Source organism: Plasmodium fragile (genome assembly GCF_000956335.1).
Source record: "Plasmodium fragile strain nilgiri unplaced genomic scaffold supercont1.16, whole genome shotgun sequence".
Classification (NCBI taxonomy): Eukaryota; Apicomplexa; class Aconoidasida; order Haemosporida; family Plasmodiidae; genus Plasmodium; species Plasmodium fragile.
Window position 1 is genome coordinate 92,770 of NW_012192596.1, and position 25,724 is coordinate 118,493.

Sequence of the window (25,724 nt, forward strand, 5' to 3'; positions counted from 1 at the left end):
TAGGTTATTACGAGTAGAAGGAGTAACCCGCGCTATACATTGCTTAACCAGTTATGAGTCCCCATGCACTAAGACAAAATGAGCAACTACATCTGGAACAACACCTACTCGCTAGAATTTTTGAGCGAGGACTTTTATGAGTTGAACATCAGCACAAAGGACAACGTGTACGAAGTTGTGAGGAAAAGGAAAGATGACAACGAAGTGGAGAGCCTTAGCATTAACATAAGCCATCACATATGTATGTTCGTGCAGCTGTTAGATAATTTATTAGGGAAAATCAGTTACAATAACAGCATAATAAATGACACACTAAATTATAAAAGACTATCGGATATCTTTCACTTTGTAAAAAATCAGTTATATAATTGTGATTACAGTTTGTTCTTGAGGATTTATTCTATCTACCATACGTATAACCATAGAAAAAATGGATACCTCGATGTGAACACTTTATACACATTTATTTTGGACATAATAAACAAGATTGAAAATTTGAATGAAAATAATTTTTTGATTCTGCCTGGCGGGTTTTATTTACAAAAAGAAAAAATGCTAATTAAAATTCTGTACATAATTCATAAAAAAAATAATATGTACAGTTTCACAGTTTTAAATAATTCCATCTATGGCATTCAGTATCATCCTTTCAAGATTGACGAAGTTGATAACTTGGGTGTTCTCCTAAGGGACGTAACTCTGTGTATAAAAAATATTAGCAAAAATTTCCTCACCAATTCCTTATTTTGGCTGTGTCTGTACCGGTTGTATATTTTGCCCAATCCGGACAACGTTGATATTTTGTACCAGGTGCTGTTGCCATATTTGAATAACTCCTTTTTGACGAACAACTGGAATTTGAACAATAATAAAACGGTCCGGGTGTCCCAGGGGGGTGGAAGCAGTGTCAGCGGTGGCAGTGGCCACGTTGACGGTGCTAAGAGTAATAGCAGTGGTAGCGGCCTTAATGTGGACCCCTACGGAGACGTGTTCGGGCGGATGGGAAATGCCCCCAATTCGCAGAACTTCTTGAGCGGTACTTATAACTATGCAAGCAGTTCGAGTCATCAAGGTATGCATCGCACGGGGGGACTTTTCAGCGGCCTTGATCAAGCGACAAATTTTAACAACCGAAGTGAAGTGAACAACTTAATCAACTTGGATCCTTTGGGAAGCGGCACAGGGGATTTCCAAAGTGGAAATAAATTTAACACATATGAAAGCAACCCTAACAAGAAGCCGGACTATTTCAGCGCATTCGATTTTGTCGATAATGCGAGTGGCCGGGATGGGGGCAACCATGTGTATGTCGGTGGCGGAATGGGGAGCGGAATGGGAAGTGCCATGTACGGTGGGCGATCAACCGACAATTTCTTCAGCGACGGACGGGGAAACGACAAGGCGGCAAACGACAGTGAGAAATACGGAGGCATATACGTAAACATTTACAAAAATAAATTCACCTCGTTCTCCATGAGCTTATACTATTGCATAATATACATTCTGAAAGTTTTGAACATACAAGAGGAAGACATCGAGGTGTTTAAAATTTTTTTGTACTATAGCATCGTCTTGAAATTGTGTGACGATTTGTTTGTGTATGATAATATAGAGAAGAATCGCCTCGAGAATTCCCACCAGAGATTGATGGGTACAGGAAAGGAGAATATGTTCTCCAGTACAAATGATAAGCAGGCCCCTTTTTTGGGGAACAACATGTCCTACCCAGCTGATGGCTTCTCCCCTACAATGGACCTTAACCACTTGAGTGGGAACTACAACCGCGGGGGAGACGGACAACAAATGTACCTTCAAAATGATAACAGCATTTCTAAGAGCAACGTCTACGGTAAAATGGAAATGAAACAGGACCCAAACAAAATAGACTCAACCTTTTTCACCTTCCTAGACATGAGTATCAGAAAATTGTGCATCCTTTTTCATCAATATTTTTGTAAAATGAAAATGGGAATATACGACAAGAATAAAATGATAAGAAATGAGATTCTTAATGAAATATTGAAGAAGGTCATATTTGTAAAATATATGTACACCAAGGTGGAGTCTAGGCTTTATGCAGACGCAACGATAACGGGGGGCGGAGAGTTAATGAAAGGTAAAGATTACAAAAATAGCATTAAATTCCCCATGGAGATATTATTACAGGAAGATATGTACAAGAGTTATCGAAAAATAGAAATAAAAAAGGACGTGAACATTCCCATATCTTTTTACATTTCGAGGAGGACCATCCAAAATTTTGACGATCTTTATGTTATACTTTACCAGACAAATATTATTACGAATATATTAATTAATCAGAAGAACTACATTAAGCATTGCTACTTGTTGGCCTTTTCCTTCGTTTCGCATGTCCTCAATAATATGTTGCCATCCCCGAAGCATTTTATATACTTGTCCCAATTTCAAAAGCTGAAGAGATCACTCCAGATTAGTCTCTTCCAGGAAATATACCACATGCATAACGATATTTATTTTATATCGTGTTCAATTGTCCAGAATAAGCAAATAGTTATGTACAAGATTGTTAACAGTTCCATGCTTTTGTTTTTGTACGACTTTCTGTTACGTATTCCATGCGTGGACGTGTGTTCTCCGTTCGCAGTGCATTATAATGGATTCTCCACCGGGATGGGAAGTTATTTGGTTGACCCCCGGGGGGGTATCGGCGTTGGGAGCAGTGACAGCGAGTTTGCAGATCGGAGAAGAGGCCGCAGAAAGGGTGGAAGTCACTACCAAATGATGAAACAATTTTCGAGGAATGTGGCGGACAATGACAGCTACTCCTCTCTGGACGAATGCGCACACGCCGCAAGAGGAGCGGAGATACAACTGTCTGGGTACTGCATAGACATATCAGTGCTGGAATGCTTTAGTAACTATTTTCTCATCATAAATCCAAAGCTAAATATTATGAGGTCTGATATAATAGAATATTTTTACAAAATTAATGAAAAGAAAATTAACAAAAACAGTAAACTTTTTTTATTCGAAAAAAGTGACGACATAAACACTAGCGAAATAGAGATTCTGGAGAACATCAGTCTAGACTTAGGGTTAGACAGGAAGAAAAATCACATCATAGAATATTATTGTGGAGAAAATGCACTCTTCAAACAATTGATACCAGAATTTTACCACCTTAGAGATATGCTTTTCCTGTTCAAGTCCTATATGTGTCCCTATATTGACAAATTACCACCTGTGCGGGTTTACAAATACGACGACATAAATTTAAGATTTCGTTACAAGAACAAATTAAATGTTACTCTTTTTAATCGTGAAATTGATATATGTGGATATATGTGTCCCCCGAAAGATACGAAACTCAATTTTTTTTCCTTCCTGTACCAGTTTATGCAGTCTCAGGAAAGTAAGAAGGACAACTGCATTTTGACCTACTCCAACCCTAACATGTATACGAGTACGTATATTGAAAACGAGTTGGACGTTTTATACGTAAACGATTTGCCTTTTTTCCATCCCTCCTTAAATCTGCGAGATGTGGAAATTCTGTTGCAATATTTAACCGTTCCATATATTCGAATTCCTCTAATTTTGGAATTTTTTTGTGACAAGAACAGAATTAAAAGTTTCCAATCGTTTGACATCCAGCAGCTACTTCTGTGCACTTTGTTCGAGCCATACATTTTTAAAAATAAGTATAGAGTTACAGAGGAAGATAATTATGTCCCTACTAAGGACAGGAATATCTTCGCCACGAAATATGGACTCCTACTCAACGAACTGATTATGAGTCCTAAAAATGTCCTCTGCAGCATTTACTCCTATTTGGAATTCTTTTTCAGTTTTGATAAGGAGAACAGCAGTAACGGAAAAGTCATCATGGTGTTTATCGTCATGCTATGTACTTATGTTAACTCTTACATAGGATTGATACTCGAGACCAATAGGGAAATACGAAGAAATTTGCGTAACATTGAAAATATTGTCTTAAAGGAAGGACTCCTACCTAGGTGGATGTGTAGCGAGAAAGAGGTTACCCCACATACGGAGAAACAACAAACGGGTGAAACGAAGAAGGCAAAGCGGAAGAGAAGAAGGATAAAAAGAAAACTTCATTTTTTTAATAAACTCAGAAAAAAATTGATAAAAAATGAATTATATTGTTCTGATGATGTTTTCTCGAATTTAGATTCTTACTACAGGAAGATAAAAAGAAAGTTAGAGGATGAGGTTATTGAAGTTTTGTTAAAGTATGCCAGACTGTGTGTCCAGAGGAATGACATAACGACCTGCTGTATTTACCACGGGTGTATTTTGCTAATTTATAAGGATATCAAATTTAGGGAGCTCAATCGAGACAAGGTGAAAAATTTATTGTCTTCCATTTTTTTTATTTTAACTTATTACACATTCAACGCGGAAACGAACTACGCTGATTTGAAGAATATATATGGGTTGGGTTCCCTCTTTGTTAATACAAGTGACAATTTGAGTGGGGGTGGAATGGAATTGTCCCACGTGGCCAGGAACAATGACAAGAGTGCTGCGAACGCACAGGAAATACGTGGTTTTCTTGCGGACCCTTCAAGTGATAGCTTTTCCCTCCTCATTAAGACCTTCTCCGTGTGCGAATGTGACATTTTTATTTCGATACATAGGCATAGAAATATGCTGTTGAAATATTTGGAGAAAAATGAAATGGAGCGAAACATCATTTTTGAGCATACAATCCATGTCTGCGCGTGTGTTCACGAGAATAACAAAAGCGAATACACAGGCGGTGGACGACTCAATCGATTTAACTCAAACATTTTTTTGAATTTCCGCGCGAATGAAAATATCATAAGGAAGTGGATGCCAGCGCATAAGTTTAAGCACGTGGGGATTTATACTATAGAGAATGTGAGCCATGACAGGGGTAGTCGCAGGGGGGACGTAGGGCTAGTAGGTGGTGAAGGCGGAGGAAAAGTGTCCACCTCGAATTATTTTTTTACATCCTCTGATTCATCCGGTTCGCTTGCGATGACCAGTTCGTCCGGTTCAATTGGTTTGTCTGGTTCCTCTACTGATTCCATCTCCTCCATGTCCTCGTACGATGATGACTTCACGTCCACCGAGGAGGACGAATCGGAGGAGTGCGAAGATGTCGGGGAAGTGGCGAATAAACATGTGCAGAAGAACCACCAAGGAGGTGCTGCCGCCCCCATGGAGAAGGAAGCGGAGTCATCCCCATGTGACGAAAACGCAAACGGGAAAAAGGACGGAGAGGATACAAATGGGGATCTCTCTGGGGAAAAAGCGACCATGCATATGGATCAGCCGATTAGTGTGAAGTCCAAGAAGAAGACAAAAAAGAACCTCAATGAAAAGGGAGAAGCGGACGAAGAGGAAGCGAAGATAAACGAATTGAAAGGGAACAAGAGAAAAAAAAAGAAGAAAAAAAAAAAGCTAATGAGGATGATGCAAAAAAGGAGAAGTGACATTTTGGATAATCAGGACGATGGAAGGTACAATGATGGAACGGAAAGGAACCCTTTACACGACACGAACTCCTTGCACTCCAACACCATAAACCCCATCCTGAACTTCCCGTCCTTTTTCAAAAGCACCAGTAGAAACATCAACAGCAGTAGCGAAAAAAGGATGTTAAGGAGGCAAAGGGCCAAAGCCAGGATGGAGGCAAGGAGGGACAGCATCCTGAGCAACAACAAGTACATTTCTTACATAAAAAAAATAATAAAAGAAAAAAATATTCTGATCAACCTACAGCTATTTACATTTTCGTACAAGGATAATAATATCATTACACTAAATGATAACATGAAGAAATTTAAAAATTACAGAGATGTCTTTTTTAACAATAAAAATAGCTACCTGAGGAGTGAGAAGAGAAAAAGGGTAAATCATAGCAGTAGAATTAAGAAAAAAAATGTGAAGGTCTTAATTACGCAGTCGTATAAAAACTTCTGCGCCTTTAACATTATTGGGAAGAAACACAATTTAGAGGTGTGGAAAATTTCCAACAAAATAAACTTAAAAAATTTAATGAGTTATCAATATGATAAATCCAAAATATTTTACCTCAAAAGTGGTAGCCTATTGAGCAGTATGAAATTTAGCCCCACGAAGACGGACCAGGTTAGTAGCGAAAATGCCTCTAGTGATAATCTGAATATGACATGCTTTTACAACTTTCTGTCAAGCGAAGTCAAGACTGGTACTCTGTACGAGCAGGAGAACAACGACACGTATGTGCGAATCATTTGGAAGTTTAAAAAAAGCGACATGAGTGGACCAAATGGAGATAATAACCCCAGGAGCATCCGAATCAGTGCAGAGGATGTAAAGGGTAAAGACAACAGCGCTGTAGGAGGGCTGGATGATTGTGGATCGAGAAAGGATAAGGAATTTTTCGAACTGAAGTCGTTTAATATAAATTATGAGACACAGAACATTGAGGGTCTGTTTAATTTTAAATATGAGGAGAACCAGTATGATAGCAGCTTGATCAACACAACGGAGGAGTCCTCCTTCAGTGATGACACGAGGATTGTTTCGAATGGTTACGATTGGGAAGGTCATCCCGCGGGGGACAATGGGGAGAAGGCCTCCACGAGGTTGGTGCCTAGTAGTACTAGCAGTAGCGAGGGGAGTAGCGGAAGGAGCAGTGTAACAAGCAGTGTAGTAAGCAGTATGGGAGGAGGAGACCTCGGCATCTTAGGTGCCGGAACGGAGCTGAGCGTCCGCACCAAAGGGACAACGAACAAGCAAGGGAAGCAGGGAAATTACAAAGACTCCATGGGGGGTAAGGTAAAAAGTGGTGCCACCCATTTGGAGGCAAAAAAGGAGAAGGAAAAAAAACTTGATAAAAAAAAAAACGACAGTCATGTAAATAAGGAGGCAGAAGTGGAGGAAGAACATGGACTTCGGGAAATAATTTATCGGAAAGACATGAAATGCATCTACATTTACAACATTTATTTTAAACTGAATCGTTTTGTGAAGAAGTTGTATTACTGCAGTGACGTGAAAAAGGTGTACTTCTCGACCAGCATAAACAGGTGCAAGAATTTGTTTTATAATTTTGAAAATAACAATGTGCGTCTTTGTTACTATAACAATAAGGAGACGTACGATATGTACAGCTTGAGCATATCGAGAAATCTCTACAACAACCTCCAGGTGCAGACCTATTTGAACCCAGTGCACTTGTCCACTTTCGTCCCCAACATTTTGTTGCAGTACTACAGTTTTTGGTACAATTCGGATGGAAGTATTATTGGGGAAATAAAAAGTTTGAAGAAGAATCGGAAGAACAGAAATTCGATTATCTACATTAGATTATTCGGTGGAGAGGGTGATGGACTTGTTCCCACCGAAGAGAAGGGCAAAAGGAACAAATGTTTGAGTTTTGTGAAGAGGGGGTTACACCTGCATGGTGCAGAGAGTAAACATATGCCTAGTGTGCAGCATTATGGGGTTGTTCAGAAGTTACAAATTTTTAATGCACCAAAAAACTCAGGTAAAATCACATCCTTGAGAGTGAACAATGATTACAGAGCCATGACCCTTATTAACATCCTGAGTTATGAAAATAACGAGGTGTATAGAGATTTTTACAACCTGTTGATGAAATTTGATCACATTACCTATATACTAATTTATACGTTAAGCGTTCCTTCCCTTTTTGGAAGTACCTCCGAAAATGTGGATGTGAGCAGCATGCCCATAACAGTGGACTTGGTGGAAATACCAAGGTTAAACTTGACCCTACGTAGAAACAATGTAGACATAAGAATGGGTGTGGGTGAAAGGGATGACGCAGGTGAAAGGCATGGTGTTTTGTCCCCCGGAGGGGCGAAAAAGGATTCTTATAAATACCACTTCGAAGAACTGAACATGTATTTATACACAGGAAATCTCCAAAAGTATAGTTACATATACAATGTAATAAAAAAGATGAATAATACAGTTCTACTGAAGAATAGCAAAAGTGATTTCTTCTTTCTAGTATCCCTCCTGAACAAGCCATTTTTTCTCAACATTGCAAATTTGTATAAAGAATTTAATAAGAAGAATATTCACCTGTGTACTCTCTTGGAGAAACATATAAACATCCTCCTGAAAAATCACATGTACGTAACTATTTATTATCATAATTTTAATATAAACATGAATTTGAATAAGAACGTGGATGTGCTTAATGAAAACACAGAGACGAACACGGCGTCCAGTTTGCAGTATATCATTTTGTCCGTCCATACTTCCAAGCTGTTTATTAATTTCACAAATATTTACAGCTGCTTCTTTTTTATCGTGTACAAGTATATACAGAAGGAGCATGAAGAGGTGGTTGAGTACTGCAACAATTTGAGTGTCTGCAAGGATGATATTAAGGAGATAAAATATTTGTTGAACATTTTAAATTACTGTGATAGTAGTATATTTTCTGATGTGGATTCGTGTGCATGCAGATTGAAAATATTTATCACTCTGTGCAAGCAGATAAAAATTATTTTGCGGAAGAAGAGACATCGAATGGGCAATAGGAAAGACATGTGGAATATGGAGCAGTACTATAACATTTTCCACTATGTAAAATCTCTTTGGAATTTTGACAAATCAGGACCAAATGATAATAACTCTTCCAGTGGCAATGAAGCATATAACAGCGGAGCGGATGCTAATCATTATTCTACCGGTAGAGGTGCGAATAGGAGAGGCAGTAAAGGTGGAAATGGCGCTACACATGGAAGAGACACTAAAAATGGAAGGAGAAAAAATCAAATGCATGATACAATGAACAAAAGTGAAGGAAGCTCAAGTGTATATGGCCTGTCGGAAAACTCGTCCTCCTACGACAGTAACTACGTGTCATCTGAAAAGGAAAACAAAAAGAAAGAATTAAATGCACAGGATAAAATCATCGATGGAGAGGATGACGATTTGAGTGGCAAAAAAAAAATGGTCAGGAAGAGTACCGATTTGAATAAAAAAAAGGGTGCAACAGGAAGGCGCGGAGAAAGTCAGATGCGTAGTGGTCAGAAAAGCGTCCAAGATAAAAACATTAATGAGCCATATGAAGAGAACAATAATATGCACATCTACATGTACTGGGATATTATAAAAGACATTCAGTTTTATATAAACAATCTGATTTATATTAAGGCCAAGTGCAAACTAACCATCGATGAGGAGATTTTCCTCTACCAAAATTGTAACATCAATATACACAAGTACAAGCTAATTTATAATAGGTATATTATCCTGAACAGCATTTTGGAATCGAAGATGACGTCGGACAAGTGCAACCCGCTTTTCTTTTACAACATTTTGAGGAAAAAGCAGCTGGAGAACCAGGCCAAGATGAGGAAGTACCAAATTCAGTACAGGAATAAAAGCAAAATTGATGAGCTACACCCGACTAAGAAGTTGGAGATGAATTTGGCCTCACCGGAGCACGGCCTAATGTATAATCAGAGCGGCTACGATGTGGCGAAGAAGAAAATGCAACCTACAATGGAGAGTAAAACCCATTTTGAAAACATAAAGAGTAATTTCGAATCGCTGAAGAATTGTCTGAGTGGCAAGAAGGAGAAGCAAGCAAAGGATAATAATCTGGTTGTGTCAATTAATGTTCCCAAAGTGGAAGCAGTAAAATACATTAACAACATCGACGAAAATATATTCATGAACATCAATCTGTATGACAATATTGGAAATATTATTAACAATATGAGTTACAAAAAGATGGAGGACAAAAATAACGTGGATGCTCTGAACTACCTGAATACTCTAATCAACTCATTGGGAATACAAAACTTTTTCATCATCTACAATTACTTTATTAACAATTTAAATGTGAAAATCATCAAAGGGGAAAACACCTTCCTCTATGGAAACCTTCTCTCAAGGTACTTATACTTTTACAATTATAACATAAGTCAGTATAGTAAAATTATTTACATATTCATATTTATTATTAATCATCAGGAAATTGTAAACATGCTTCCAAAAATTGACGACCAGAAAATGAAAAAGAATTATTTGAACTTCTTCAAAACGAATGACTCTGTTTTTAACTTCTTTAATGATATTTTTAAATTTGTTCAGAATTTCCAAAAGGAAAGAAAAAAAAAAATTAACAAGAATATTCTACCCCTCACGGTGGACAATAATTTGTCCATATCTATATCGGATGTAATTAAGTACCGACTCATAATTAACATAAACGTAGATGATTACATGTGTGAGAAGAGGGTCATACAACCTTTTGATGTAAAGCCAAATGTGCATGTCGGTTTCGATCTCCTCAATGAGTTATGCTTTAGCCCTTTTAAGAAGCTATACAAGTACCTGCGCAGGGTGAAGCGAACTGGAGAGGCAACCCTCCGCGGCAGAGATGCACCGTCCCAAGTGGTTAGCGACCGAAGAGAAGTAGACTCCAATTCGGATAAGTCGCCGAGTCTAAATCTGGCTAACCGATTTACAAGCGCTAAGAAAAGTATGCTCAATTTCAACTTTGAAGAAAGTAATATGTCGTGCCAAAATAGCTATTCGAAGAATTTTATTCAGAATATGAAAAATGATTATAATGCCTATCTGGACTATCAGCGGAAGAAGGTTGAATATGAGTTCATCGGGTTCAGCGCGGAGGAAATTAAAATGACATTCAATAATATTAAAAAGTTGAAGGAGTACGTAAACATGTTCGTTAGCATTAAGGACATTTTGTTAGAAATTTTCGTCGGGGACAATAAGCTGCTCGAGTGCATAAATGAGTTCATCGAGGGGGCTGATGAGAACGCCACCGGGAATGGGAGCGGCTGCGGAAGCGACAGCGATGAAGACAACTGTAGCCAGGAGGACAGTGGCAAGGGTAACGGTAGAGACGGAGGGATAACCGCAGAGAAGGAATTCTTCGCCGAGGAGAATACCCCCTGGAACGAAGACCTCGTGGATATAGACACACACAACGAGCAAGGCCAAAGTGACAATCGCAAAAAAGGGGCAGAGGAAAACCAGGCTACAAGCTACTTTCTGTACAAATTTGGAGTTCTAGGAAAGGCAGAAAAGGAAATCAATTTAAAAATCCTCATAAGGTGTTTCATGTCCAAGTATGCGCATGAATATTTAGCCATGATAAACCCAAACCTGAAGAAGAAGAGCGCCAAGAAATTCATTAACATCGTCTTGCTCTACATGCTAATTATGAACCGCAAAATTTTCCTGCACCAATGTATAAGTAGCGTTATAAGTATTTTGAATATTTTCAAGGTGTACAATTTGAAGTTGAAGCTTTTGAAGCAGAAGGAAAAGAGCGTACGCGATAACGACAGTGCATCCTCTAACTTGAATGATGGGACGAACACCCTTCTGAGCAAGCTTCTGAACAAACAACAGAAAATCATAAACAAAGCCATCAACACGATTCAGCTAGGAACGAAAAACCTCACGCAGCTGACGCTCACGGAGAGGCACTACTTCACAATGAGGAGCAAATCCAGCCACCAAAAAATCGCGCACAGAAATTTGGACCACAATTCGGATTCGTCAGATGTGTCTACGTGCTACTTCTCCAGTGACCAGTACGAGGAGGGGCAGAGAACTCGCCCTATAAAGAGAGAAGAAAATGAAGGGGAAAAATACTTGAACAGTTTAGGGGAAAAGATGGTGGACCCATTATTGCTGGGTTTGCGCCAGGAAACACAAGAGGAGGATAATGCGAAGAACGAGAGCAAAGTGCAGAACGGGGAGAGTACCAACTGTTACTACACATACGACCCAAGGCTGCTAATTTTTGAGTACACGAACAATTTAATAATACGAAAGAAGCAAGTAAAAATGATAAAGAAGTTTAAGAGAGATTTTATAAAGAAAAAAAAACAGTACTGTTATCAAATAATTATGGGAGGAGGAAAGACAACGGTGTTATCACCACTCTACTTTTTAATCTTTTCCAACTACTTCTTAGTGTTTAATATGTGTCCCCATCCCTTAATTCACTTTACAATAAATACATTCCGATCAAGATTTTCTTCGATCATAAAGAAGAATATCTTCTACTTTAATTTCAGTCGATACGATAATATCACGACCGACTTGTACATAAGTCTGTGTAGTGCACTAGAGAACAAATACATTTTGGTGACGAGCCCAACTTGCATCAAGTCTCTGTTCCTTAAATTGGTGAACACAATTCAGGAGCTAAATAATATCAAAACATTTGACATGATTAAGCAGAAGGCGAAAACACACATTACGGATGCCCTAACAAAATTTCTAGGGTTTCAAAATGATGAGAATTCAATGAATGCGGGTAATTCCGCTGGACTCAGAAAAACAAGCACAAGTATGTCTGGTTATGCGTCGAAACCTGGGCACCCCCCAATGACAAGTGATTATAATATACTCAAAAAACAGCTCGATTTGTCCGTTCGTATTTTCGACATATTAAATAAGAGTATTTTACTGATTGACGAAATTGATAACGTTTTGCATCCCCTCAAGAGTGAGTTACATTGGCCTTACGGCACAAATAGAGAAATTGATCTGGTGAATGTGGTGAGAAATTTTACTGATGTGTTCATGAACAACCCTTATTTGAAATTTTTGTATGATAATAAAAACGAAGATGTGGATATTAGGAGCGTCAAAATTGCGGTAGCAAATCGGAAGGATGTAAGCGCCAATTTGTTGAATCATATTAGACAGCTGCGGGAGGAGGAGCATGCCCAGAGACAGGCGCAAAGACAGTTACAGTGGCAATTGCAGCTGGAGGGAGGTAACGATGAGGATGATGGAATGAGGAGGACAGCTCACCATGTCAATTACGGAAGTACGGGAGGTAGCAATTCGTATCATGTGGATCATCTCCGAAGTGATAACAAAATGAGATTCAAAAATGGAGCGATCAACAATTTTAACAACTCCTTATCAACGCAGTTGTATAGAAAAGAAGATGCAGGTGATTATGGGGGGGTACACGGTACTATGGGAGAAGGTGGCATATCTGGGGGTGCACTTGGTGGAGTAATTAATGGAACAACCAAGTATAGATCTGTGAAAATGCCAAACAGCGGAGAGACAGGCACAACATATACTTACATCGATTTAAGCCTATTCAGATATAAGCTAAGTTGGGTCCTGATCGATTTTTTTTTCTACCCTGTATGTAAGAAGCTAACCATCCCGATGTACATCCACTTTAATACAAATACAGAATATATAGAGGACCTTCTAAACACATTTAACAAAGAAATTGAAAAGGGGATAAAAAACCACGATATTTCATTGATCCCGCATTTCCACATAATAAATTTTAAGTGGTATGATAATATAATATGGATCATTGCTCGCTATGTGTATTACTTTTTACTATGCTATAAGATAAGTGGAGTGTCGCAAAAGGTGATTGAGTCCTATTTATGCATACCTCTGTGCATCGGGTACAATGACATAAACGTGAAGAATAGGTGCAGGGATAACAACTTCAGTAGCTCCACGATAAGGAGATTATTAAATATTAAAAAAATTTCGAACAAGAATTATTCGACCGATGCAAGCAATTTGAGGAATGAAGATTTGCATGTCCTATCGAGTGATTACCATTTTAAAATCTTTGAGAAGATAAACACGTTGGATTATATTTTGTGTAAAATTTTAAATCTTTGTCGACTTTACATCAATGGAATTTTGCCATTCGTTTTTTCTAAAGTGAATACAGTGCATTATGGAATCCTTTCCGCGGAACAGATTAATAGGTGCCAAATGATCATGAGCAAGAGTAGGTACTTCCTGGCAGTTCCTTACATTGGCAAAGACACTCCCTCTGAAATGTCCGAGTTTACAAATGTGGATGTTGTCGTTTCGCTCACCATTTTATCCTATCGGTACCAGGGTATGAGGTACTTTGACTTTATCCTGAGTATGAAAAATATTTTGTACAACTATTCTCTCGAAAAGGATTACGAGCGTGTGCAGAGCGAGTCCTCCGACGGAAGCTCCAGTGATGAGGGAAGCGTGAGGGACGAGCGAAGCAACACTTATGAGCGAGGCAGCAGTGAAGAGGAAGGCAGCACTGATGACGCACTTGCGGACAAGACAGACGGGTACACCCACTCGAGTGGGGATCAAGCTGGTGAAGGAAGTTCTGCGAAAAGGAGCAGCTTGATGGAAACGGATACGTCTTGCACCGGGGCCACGTCCACCGAGGAGGCGAATGGGAAAAAATCGAATGAAAAAACGCGAAAAACACGCAAAGGAGAAGTGAAGATGAGGAAAAATAAGGACAAGCAGACAAGTGAAAACATGAATAGAAGCACAAAACAGATAGGGGAAAAGGTGGAGAGAAAAGGAAAGCAAACGAAAAGAGAATTAAAAAACATGTATGATTTGTACAGAGAAGTGATTGAAACCAGCGGAGCAAAAATAAGGAAAACGAAAAAGGATATTAACAACACGAACTTTTTCATATACGATAACAATATCAACAAGAAGAGAGAACAAAATAGGAAAACCAAATTAGGAAAAAATTACGTAGATAATATAGACAGGATAGATTTAAGTGATAAGGAAATGCTATACGATTTATACAATTTGACCAGAAATAACCCATTACTAATTAGTTATTTCCTGTTAGGAATTATTCTTAACAAATATATCAAGCATACAGAAAAGCAGCTTTCGTCCAACTCCCAAGATTTAACGAACAATGTTTTGTTTAAGTATGTTGTGGGGTATAGTGGGACAAGCAATGATATACTACCTGAAGAAATTCACAAGTGTAAATTTGAAAAAAGAACCATTGGTTCTATACTTAACATTATTAATGATCCTAAGATTGTGAACTTTATTTTCTTACCATCTCAAATTGCCCCCATTGATATTTTAAGGAGCTTGGCATTTTCAAAAGTAAAATTTAATAGCCTTATAGATACGGGCTACTTGATTAATAATATTTCACCAAAAAAAGTCGCCTATTACATTTTGCAATTCCTGGACTATATCGACTGTTGTGTGTACATTGATAATGGGAAGCACATGTGTATGTTGCCCTTGGAAAGGAAAAGGAGAGGAATGAGAAAAAAAAAAAAAAACAGAAATAAAGTTCTGATGGACTGCCCCGAAAAGGGGAAAGACGATAAGGTACGTGATGGGGGATATAGAGAGAAGACAACCCCAGGTGCGAGTAAAACGCGCAAGAATAACAAATCCGCAATGAAAAGAAGAAGAGGAAGAAGAAAGAAAAATGCAAGTAGTGACAAACAAAGTGGAAATAAAATAGAAAATAACCTGCACCTGAATGTGGAAATTATTCCGCTGCAGGATTGCTACGTGCCAATTAAGAAACGGTTCATCTATTTTGATCACATTAATACCTTTGGCCAGGACATAAAACAGTACGTAAATGCAAACAGCTTGGTGACCGTCAATATCGGGAATGACATTTCTTCTTTCAGCCAAGGTGTCTTTCGCTTGCGATCGATCGGCATGAACCAGAAAATATTCTTCCTCATCCCCATGTGCCTCGTCAAATTGATGAATGTAAACACGAGTCTGTTTAAGGACTCAATTTGTGCGCATATGGTGAAGGGTAAATCGGTAGGAGTACGGATGGGAGGAGGAAACCACCTTACCCACTGTAATAAACGACGGGGGGACATCTCCTCGCATGATGAGAAGCAAATGTTGAAGAGGTTTGCGAAAAGGAAGAAGCGAGTCCTGCTCGAGTGCAACAAGAACTACAGCGAAGGAAGTCAGACAGAGTCTGAAAACGGCATGGGGGAGGCGACGACACTCCTTAGTAGCAGCAGCGGAGAAAGCGCGTCAAGCAGCGAGAGCGTTGAGAGCTGTGAAGTTGGACATGGGAAGAAATCCCCTGCCACCGATGAGATAAACATAAATGGTGATGGGACGGTTCGTCAGGATGACGACATCGAGGACGTTCCCCTGGGGGAAGACGAAGAGAAGGATGATGACGCCTTACATGTGATGGACCCACGGGAAGAATGCATGTTCGTGATCGACTGCTACAATAGTATCCACTTGGAAGAAAACTCAAAGGAAGAGGTTCTAAAAGAGTTGACGTACTACCTCATTCTTAACAATATAAGTAACAACATAAAGCAATGCGAGCTTCTGTGTGTGCATGGCATAGTTAACATAATAAAGAGGAAGAGCATCAGGATGCTATTAGATAATTATATAAACATTGGTGTTTTTAATTATAAAGATTATTTGGGTATTTTCAACACAAGTATTGATTTTGATGTGCAGACACAGGTACCCTCCAAGAGCAGCTCGTTACTTTGCATAGTTCAATTGATTGAGAAGTTTCAAAATATTTTCACCAAAGAGGATGAATTATTTCTTCAGGACATTATTTATCGCTACTTTTGCTTACATTATGATATTTCTAATAAAACAATTGTAATGTATTTTGACGCCTTTTTTCCTCGAAAGAATTTTATGAGTACAAATTTACCGCACGTAATTTTAGACCTATTTGAAAAGCTCAAGAAGATCAAAAAGGACCACTGTGTTCTGTCGTATAAGAAAAACTTCATGAAGAGGAACACCAGCAATGAGTACAACGCGGAGGATGATAACTCAATAGATAATCACTTGTTCAGTCTAGAAAATGAACAGGAGAAAGAGAAGGAAAAAGAGAAAGAAAAAGAAAAGGAAAAGGAGAAGGAGAAAGAGAAGGAAAAAGAGAAAGAAAAAGAAGAAGAAAAAATTCCGGAAGATCAAAAAAAAAAAAATATAAAATGTAAGAAAGATGAATACAAATTGTATAGATGGACCATGGATGATATTAATTCAGATTTATTTGGAGCTAAGACAAAAAAAAGAGGAGATCAAAACAAAGGGGAAGAAACAACTGGTACTGCCATGTCTTACATAAATAATAAAGTTGTAGAGAAGTTGACTCGATTGACGGAAGATAACCATCTTTTCATCCCCCTGAATAAATTACCAGTGAATGATATATATATGAACTTTCCCTCCTATGTGTATGTGTCCAAAAATTTTATAAACATAGACTCAATCAACACCAAGAAGGGAAAGAAGCTCATGAATGTCTTGGTTGTTATTGAGTGTGTGCACAATGCACAGGAACAAGTCACTTCCTTGAATCATCAGAGACACAACAACTACGACGAATATGCAGAAAGAGAAGCTTTGCAAAATATATGGAATATTTTAAAGGAAGATAATCTACAAGAGATTTTAAATATTTTGGACATCAATCCTTTTAAGTATTCGTATGACTTGGCGAAAGTTATGACGGACCATGTGAAGAACAGTGAGTTTGATGGCAACAAGTTTGACACCTTCATTTCGCTACTAAACAGAATGGAACTTTACTTTAGTAATAAAAACAAAAAGTACATCATTTTAAGCTTGCAAGAGGCGGAGACCTTGCGTTATTACATCCATAAGAGGTTCAGTAGGCAGAAAGTGGAGATGGCTTTGTCCGGTAGATCCTCCCATTTGGTGAAAACGGACAGTTTTTACCTTCCTTCCAAGGTGGAACCAAACAATAATGCTAATTCTGTCCTACAGGGTTGTATGGAGAAGAAAGGGAAAATTCACTCCATTGGTGACAACCTTTTTGATGGCCCCAACGAGGGACATACCAGCAATGCGCAAGTGGAGCAAGGGGGCCCAGATTTAAATCACAAAATACACAACTTCATGGAGGAAGAAATGTTCCAACAAAATTTAATAAGCGATGGGTGGGGATTGAACAACAACCTGTCCAGCATAACACTGGAGGGAAAGGACGAAGCGGACGATATGGATCACTTTTTTATGGAGGACATTAATAAAAAGGAAGTGGAGAAAAAGACAAACGTGAGTCATACAAGCAACTGGGAGATTACACAAAAGGGGACCGTTAAGGAGGAACAAAACGTAGAAATGCTGTCCATCTATGAGAAGGAAAAAATGGAAATCGAAACAATAAAGGAGGAAAACTTCTTTTCAGATATGTACGTAAATTTGTACAACTACCTCTTTTGGTTCACCCCTATCGAAATTACGGACCGAAATAATCTGAGGAAGTATCTGTCCAGGCAAATACAAATAGTGTACAGTGTATGTAAATTTTTTAATTCTGATCGGAAATTTATTGACGCACATGTGAATTTGTTACTACAGTACTTGAATTTTAATTCACCCAAGCACCGATTTAGCTATTTTAATGATTTATATCTTCTGAGGAGAATAATGAAGGACAGTCTAACCAAGAGTAATCTGAAAATGCCTGAGAAGAATAGCCTGCTCATCAAGAAAAATATCGAATTAGAAATGGTAGAAAAAAAGCTTTTTGAAGGGAATGGAGACATTTATGCTTTTAAAATTATGCAACAAACTGTTCGACAAAGTTTAAAAAAAAAACAATTAACACTTCAAGAAATTTTTGACAAAGATGATTTAGATTACATCTGCAGCAAACAGGACATACGAATCCTTTTCGAATTTTTAAATATTCGGGATAGCAAATCTGTAAATGTTTTATTTGACATTTTGGGTTCCACCATTTCTTTGCACGAGCTTTGCTTTACTCTGAACCCTGTGGAAAATATCAAAAAAACAGATTTCCACAAGGATCTCTACACTGAGGACAAGAAGACATACGCCGAGGACTTTGTCAATGAAGCTGAAAAGTACCTCAAGAATTTTAGGTTTTCCCTCACGGAGCATACGTATTTTAAGGTGATATGGTCTGGTAGGATATCCAGCCAGCGAATTGTTCAGGAATCGCTGGACGGCCGGGAGGCAGGAACAATTGGCAGCGATAAGAGGGCCCCGTTCGGCAGTAGCGCGAACAGGAACGCCATCCCGAATGAGCGAGACCCCTACAACAAGTCGCCAACGAACGATTTGCTAAGCGACATTTTTGGATTCAACAAGTCGCAGAGAGACGAGCAGATTAACCACCCAGTCAAAAATTCGGAACAATTTTATATCTACGAAGCGGAAAATATAGACCCTAAAGACAGAGGAATGATGAGTAAAAATAAACATAAAATTATTTTTGGCCACTATGCTTCGACCAAGCCAGGGGATAATAATTTCCCAATATTAGAAATGACAGACATATCGATCAACAGCATGTACACAAGTGCATCTGCCCAAGAAATTCTTAACCTTCTCTTCCCTTATCCTAAAAAATATTTGTTACTGTGGCATGAAGATTATTCCATAAAAAGCGTCGATGAGTGCCTGCACATATGGAAGCCCGTCTTGTCTTCTACCCATATGTCCGGCACCACCTTCCTGGGCTTCGTGGTCACCGTTGGCCCGCACCAGCCTCCCTTGAACAAGATCCGGGCTCTACCAAAGTCGCTGATCAAAGTGGTGCAGAATAAGAAGTTTGCCACCTTTTACTCGGACAATAGTTTCTCCATAGACAACTCGGGCATTTTAAATTCTCTCAACGTTCATTTTTACAGTAAGTGCAATACTCGTGAGCATAGCGGTCATGAGCGCAGCGCTGGCCAGTGCAGGGCGCGCCCTCTCCCCCCATTTACCGCTCCTCCCATTTGCCACTCATCCCATTTTACATTCGCCCCCCTTTTTCCCCTTTTAGATGGCCTGGACGTTAACAACTACGAAGAATTCCTCTTTAGAAATTTCTCCCTTAGCATTGCCGCTAGGGTTAAAAAGATCAAATCTGTGAATGAAGACATCTTCAATTTATGGGGCGAAGACAAGCCGCAGGAACAGGAGGATGCAGACGAGACCTCCCCCGAGTGGGAAATAATTCCCCAGTGCTTTTAGTCCTGTTATACGTTGCTTCATCGTAAAATAGGCCATGTGTTTTTGCACATTTGTGACGTAAACAATTTTTCCTCGCCTTTTTTCATTAGCCCCATGGGGAAAAGTGCTGCCCACATATCACGGTGAAAAAGTTTGCGGCATATTCTGCGCATGGGTACATGTGTGCACATTTTTTTTTTTTTTTTTTTTTTTTTTTTTTTACCCATTTATGTTGCATTTTTGAAAAAACCGTCCTGTTTTAAGATGATAAACGGGGAAAAAAGGACAAAATAAATGATGAAATAGCATTTATGTGCAAAGAGCATATTTTACCACCGATGAAGGTAGGTACAGGGAAGCAGATTTGTTGTCCACAAGTGGCGGCAATGATTTCCTTCAAAAGGAAAAAAAATTGCGAGGGAGTAATGTATCTCCACAACGGGAACAAACCACATTTCGCGCATCTGCTAATGATCAATTTGGCATAGGATCGTTCCTCTTTGGGATTATTTTCCCCGGGGAAAATTCTCACATTGTAGGCATATAAATGTATATACCGTTTAAAAATGTGTGTGCGCGAGTTACCGTCTTCCCCTGCTTGGGGGAGAGGAGGGTCACTGCCTGAGTTTAAAATGTTACACCGTTTTTTAAATTAAGCGTGCAATTTTTCTTGCACTTAGATTGAGTTTTAATTGGAAGTCTATTCAAAGGCTTAACAACATAGTATGGGTGTTACGGGTATGCATTCATTTGTCATTAGCTGGTCGTTAAAAATAAAAAAAGGGGGTGCAAAGATGGGGTCGCATAAGCATACATATATACGTGACGCACGTACATGCGTGCACGCACTGGGTACTTGTATAGCTGTGTAATGTATATAATAAGTGTGCTCGCGCATGGGATGTGTGTGTGTGTGTAAAATGTTTTCTTCTTCACTTCTTTTCCTCTGGGAAATAACCACATTTTACACTAAATAAAAGCACACACAGAGAGAGAATACAGTTATTTTTAATTCCTCTTTTTCTTGTCCATTTTACGCTTGTAGAACAACAACTCATCGCCCTCAATGATGTAACCATCAGCCTTGCCGCACTGTCCAGGCCTGCTGCTAATGCAAGCTAACACTCTTCCCTGTTTGAACTGTTCCAATAAAGCTGGATCGATCTGCTTGGATTTTCCTATCTTTTTAATTACCGAGTATGAAGACTTTGCCTTTTCATCTTTCTCTTCATTATTTTCCTCATTTTCTTCAGCTTCAGCTTTGTTGTCCTCTTTGTTGTCTTCATCGGTTTTTCCTTTTTTCTTCTTTCCTAGGGTTACACCAAATGTGTTTTCGTACCTATTAGTGGTTAAAAAAGAGGGGATTTTTTTTTAATGTTTGTAAAAAAAAAAAAAGTAGCAGTGATATTATTTACAAGTTGGCTTTTCTGGATATAGTTTTTTTTTTTTCTTTATTCAATCGGTAATTCCAGCTATATTATGAATATATTATATCCACAAATTTGTTTTCGGAAATTTAAATGGTATATATTCTTATCATCATCAAAGAACAAAAAAGCCGCCCGCAGTTGGTCGCAGGGTCTCATTCCCCTTCCTTTTGTTTGTTTAACGTGCTCCGTTAGGGGCGTGCCATCTTTTTCTTTTGTTCCATTTTTTCGACTCTGCTGGACATTTTTTTTTTTTTTTATCATTGCATTGGCGTGGCGCTCAGAACTTACCATGTAGTAAATGGATGGGAATCAATCAGAACGATGCAGTTTTTGACCAACGTCTTTGTTCTGACCAGCTCATTGTTGGAAGCATTATAAACAACGTCGATAATTCTGGTAATTTTTGAAACTCCAAATGCTGGCCATGAGAAGCTGCCTGAATCGAGTTTGATTGCACGGTACTTGTAATTTCTTCCTCTTCCCCTAACAACATGGACTTGTCTACTGCCCAACTTGGTATTCGATGGGGGCCTTCCTAATTCATACTTTCTCTTCTTCTTGTGGATTTTTTTCTTTCCACCGGTAAGGCGGAGTTTGTGTCGGCCGTCTCTGCTGATACCCATCTGTGGGGGGGCGCCAAAAAAAAAAAAAATATATGTATATTATGTGTACATTTCCACTAAGCAAAGAATAAGAAAAGCGCATTTTTCTCAAAAATGTGGACGGCTAAAATGTATAGTGTTTCATTCAAAATAGGCAAAAACCGGGGGCACTTTTTTCCCTTTTACGAAAAAAGCATGTGCATATGCAACTTGGTTTTGCCTTACACTTTTCACATATAAGTAATATGTAACGCATGAAGGTTCATTCACGTAGAATATTTTTACATGTACAAGTGGGTGACAACTTTTTATTTATGGTATATTTCTCTCCATATAATGCAAATGGTTAAGGGTGGGGAATAAAAACACATGGGGGATATATTCACTAGGAGCAACGGCCAAATGACAAGAAATAAATGTAAATGCATCCGGCATGTGCTACGCGGTAGTTATGCAGTTCATCAGAGAATGTACGACATTTTCCCGCAACGCGAGCATAACGGTTTTAACAGTGTGACGCCCCTTCCTGCGCGCGTATGTACGGATGGAGAACAACACCGCACGTGCAGCTTCGCGCGCACGATGTGCTTCTCTGTTGTGATCACTACAGTATCGCGCTGAGTGATACAAGCTTGTACAGTTGTGCGATTGTTAGTACGTATAAGCAACGATGCAAGATCTACTTTCATTTACTTATTCCTCTCTTATCCGCTCGACTTACCTTTTAAGCGACTAAACAGTGTACTGTTATTTTTCCGTTATATGAATGAAGAAGCCTCTTGAGAAATTCCTTAACGTTAGTTTGTAAAATGAAAGGAATTCATATTTTGATAAATATGAGAATGGTTACAAGTGATCGCAAAAATGTTTATAATTTTTTTTTTTTTTTTAAATGAAAAAAAATAAATACTACATGCGTATATAAAATTTTATAAGCTTTTTTTTTTTTTTGAGGGCGTCGTATAATTAGGATTCACAAATGTTCCAAGCACGTATGCGCGAAAAGGGTGCACGTGAAACGTAGCCTTTTAAAAAAAAAAAAAAAGAGGTATTATATATAGAAATGCGCACGTATATTATATCATTTATACTTTTGCGGCGCCCATTTGGAAACGTGTATGTATATAATATATGAAGAGAAACATATATGCCGCGCGAAAAATAAATGTCATTAAAAAATATGGGTTCTTAATTCCCCGCTTAATGTGGTAGAAAGCTTAGCGGGTACTATGCTGATACAAATGGCAACTGCGCATAGTTATAAAATAGTGCACCAGTTTTTATTGTTCTTCTTTCACGTTCAACCCGTGCGGATATTTTTTTGTATTCACCTCACCCACATATGGTATATATTATGGCATGATGCGATGACCTCTGATACAGAGCTTGCAGCTTTCCTTTTTGTAGCAAGGCGATTCCGTTTCGGATTGGGTTTTGCCAATGATCCCTCTGTGCCCAGCGGCGGCGTCAGAGGGTAACCGCAGGGGGTTATATATATACCACACCGGGGAGGTACCCCAAAAAAAAAAAAAAAGCTGCACGTGGGAAAATATGGGCTTTATATATATACGCACAAGTGACACCACATTAGCGCCTTTTTAATATGTCATATAAGGGGGGGGAAAATAATAAAAAAATTGCTATGAGTAGGTGAGTCCGTATTGTACGTAACCTTTGTGATGAACGAATGCATATATATATGTATATCGTTTGGCGATATTTGTGCATATTCACATTTTACCGATTCGACTTCTTCCCCAAGAGATCCAAAATAATAATAAAGAATCGATGCGGTGGCGGCTGAGCCTTCTTTAATGTGTATTTTTTTTTTTTTTTTTTTTGTCATGCATACTTTACCAAAACGCTTGCACAGGAAGTTCTTTCGATCATTTTTCGCGTCGCATATGTATTTGTTTGTTTTTTTTTTTTTAACTTTTCCGTCAATAGCGTTTGCGCAATTTAATTGGTGAAAGAACATAGCTGTTGGAAGGTATATTTGTGTATGCATAATTATGAGGCATCATACGGGGATGATGTGATTAATCGAGGTGGAAAAAATAGGAACATACGTTACAAAAAAAAAAATAATTCGTATAAAAGGATTAAATGTTCAATCGCGCCTTGCTTTACATTTATATGCTAATTGCAGAATTAATGAACACTGCAGAAGAACCCTTTGTTATTTTTCCTTTGGCTTATTTGAATTTACATTTACGGCTCCTTTCACGTGGCGTAACGTGTTAGCCTTAGTTGTACACCTGTGTGGAGGGTGCGATGGATGTATGCACATAACTCCCGCACATCGAACTCCAATCTGGTGGCACGTAAATAATTTGTTCTTTGACGTTTCCCAAAAGAGAGAGGGGTTAAGAACACCAATACGGTCTTTCACAAATGGGCAAATTTTTTAATATCAAATGAGTTAGGAATTTTCAAACAAAAATAAAAAAAAGTTAACAATGTTTTAATTTTTTATTTGGGGGGGGGTAACGAATAAATTCAAATTGGAAAGCATATATGACCGCCTACTTTTATCGTTAAAAGAGGGGTGTATAACGAACCTCTGTGCACGGGGTTCGTTACATATGGACGCTACATAAACGCATTACGTAGACAGTATGTTTAGTGCTTTTTACGTAGCGCGCTGGCCATTTTTGCACACATTAAAACGGAACTTTGGGGGTGAAAATGAACGAAAAATAGCAACTTGGGGGTGGTGACGGGGCACAACCCTAATGATGTGTCAACCGAATGGTGAAACGAAACAAATGGAATTGTCACCCTTTCAAATGTCTTCACTTCTTTTTCTTCAAAATTTTGTGTATAACGTCTGAAGACAACTTGTATATTTTGTTCTTGGCCTTTTTGTCGCACTTCCTCATTTTGGAAATATCCTTAATAACGGTCATATTTCCGACCTTCAATTCCCCCTCCAACTTTTTGGCCTTTTTCTGTTCCCTTTTTATTTTATTTTTTTTTCTGCGTTCGCTAATTTCGTTGAGCATATCATCTTCCAATTTTTTTCCCGCTTTGATCAATCGCTTCAAATGCGTATTTTTGTGATTCTTTTTCTTTCCGCTCACGTTATTTTTCTTTATCGTTTTGATGGTGCTGTCCTTGTTTTTTATATTTAAATAAACAACGTTCCTTTGAATCATTTTGTTAATTTCTTTTTGTAATTCTTCATTGTTGGCGAAGATGTTATCGCTATTTTCTTGTGGGGAACTACTGTCCATGTTGGCACTTCCACCATTGTTACTTTTGTCTGCCTCGGTACTTTGATTAGTTGCAATATCTTTTTCGCCTTCGGTCATTTTTACTTTCTGTTGCTTGAAGTATCGTTCTGTCGCTTTTTTTTTTTTTTTTTTTTTTTTTTTTTTCTTCTATTTATTCCCTTTGGTTGTTAACTTGGAAAAATAGTAAAAACTCCCTTTCTTGTTAGCTCAAAAATGGATCACTTTTCTTCTGCCCATTTTGTGGCCACATGGAAGAGGCGCGTTTTTATAAGAAAAAAAAAAAAAAAACAGGGTCATATGGATTTGCAGCAGAAGGAAGGTGGCAAATTAAAAAAAAAAAAAAAAAAAAAAAGAAAAAGAATGATCCTTCATAAACCTATTCCCATCGTCTAGGACTCTTCACGCGGCCGCAAGGCAGATTATATATTTTTTTTAATTTCTTGCCCTTGAGCAGCATGCAAAATAGGAACCTAAAAAACAAACGGTTTGCATTTTTTCGGAACAGGTCCTTTTGCATAAATTTGGGCTCTTGAAAAAACATTGGATTTTTTTTTTTTTGTTCGATCCCTTTCCCTAATTGCAATGTTTTTAAAGGCTTTCATTATGGTGCATACAATGCAAACCGTTCCTGGGGGATCATATCGGGGACAAGTGCCTTCCTCATTTGTGTAGATTTTTTTTTTTTTTTTTTTTTT

The 25,724-nt window shown here is 38.4% G+C and overlaps 3 protein-coding genes across 3 annotated transcripts; 1 reads left to right on the forward strand and 2 right to left on the reverse strand.

Annotated features, from left to right (window-relative positions):
• Window positions 1–78: 78 nt before the first annotated feature.
• AK88_01779 (uncharacterized protein) lies at window positions 79–19,782 on the forward strand (the record flags this gene model as incomplete). The annotated part of the gene is made up of 2 exons (XM_012479414.1): window positions 79–19,453; window positions 19,592–19,782. 2 exons carry the CDS (start codon window positions 79–81, stop codon window positions 19,780–19,782), a joined length of 19,566 nt encoding a protein of 6,521 aa, XP_012334837.1.
• Window positions 19,783–20,769: 987 nt separating this feature from the next.
• Window positions 20,770–21,814, reverse strand: AK88_01780 (ribosomal protein S8.e; the record flags this gene model as incomplete). Its single annotated transcript, XM_012479415.1, has 2 exons — window positions 20,770–21,100; window positions 21,480–21,814. The coding sequence occupies 2 exons, from the start codon at window positions 21,812–21,814 to the stop codon at window positions 20,770–20,772; spliced, it is 666 nt and encodes a 221-aa protein (XP_012334838.1).
• Window positions 21,815–24,588: 2,774 nt separating this feature from the next.
• On the reverse strand, window positions 24,589–25,107 carry AK88_01781 (uncharacterized protein; the record flags this gene model as incomplete). Its single annotated transcript, XM_012479416.1, has 1 exon — window positions 24,589–25,107. The coding sequence occupies one exon, from the start codon at window positions 25,105–25,107 to the stop codon at window positions 24,589–24,591; it is 519 nt and encodes a 172-aa protein (XP_012334839.1).
• Window positions 25,108–25,724: the final 617 nt, after the last annotated feature.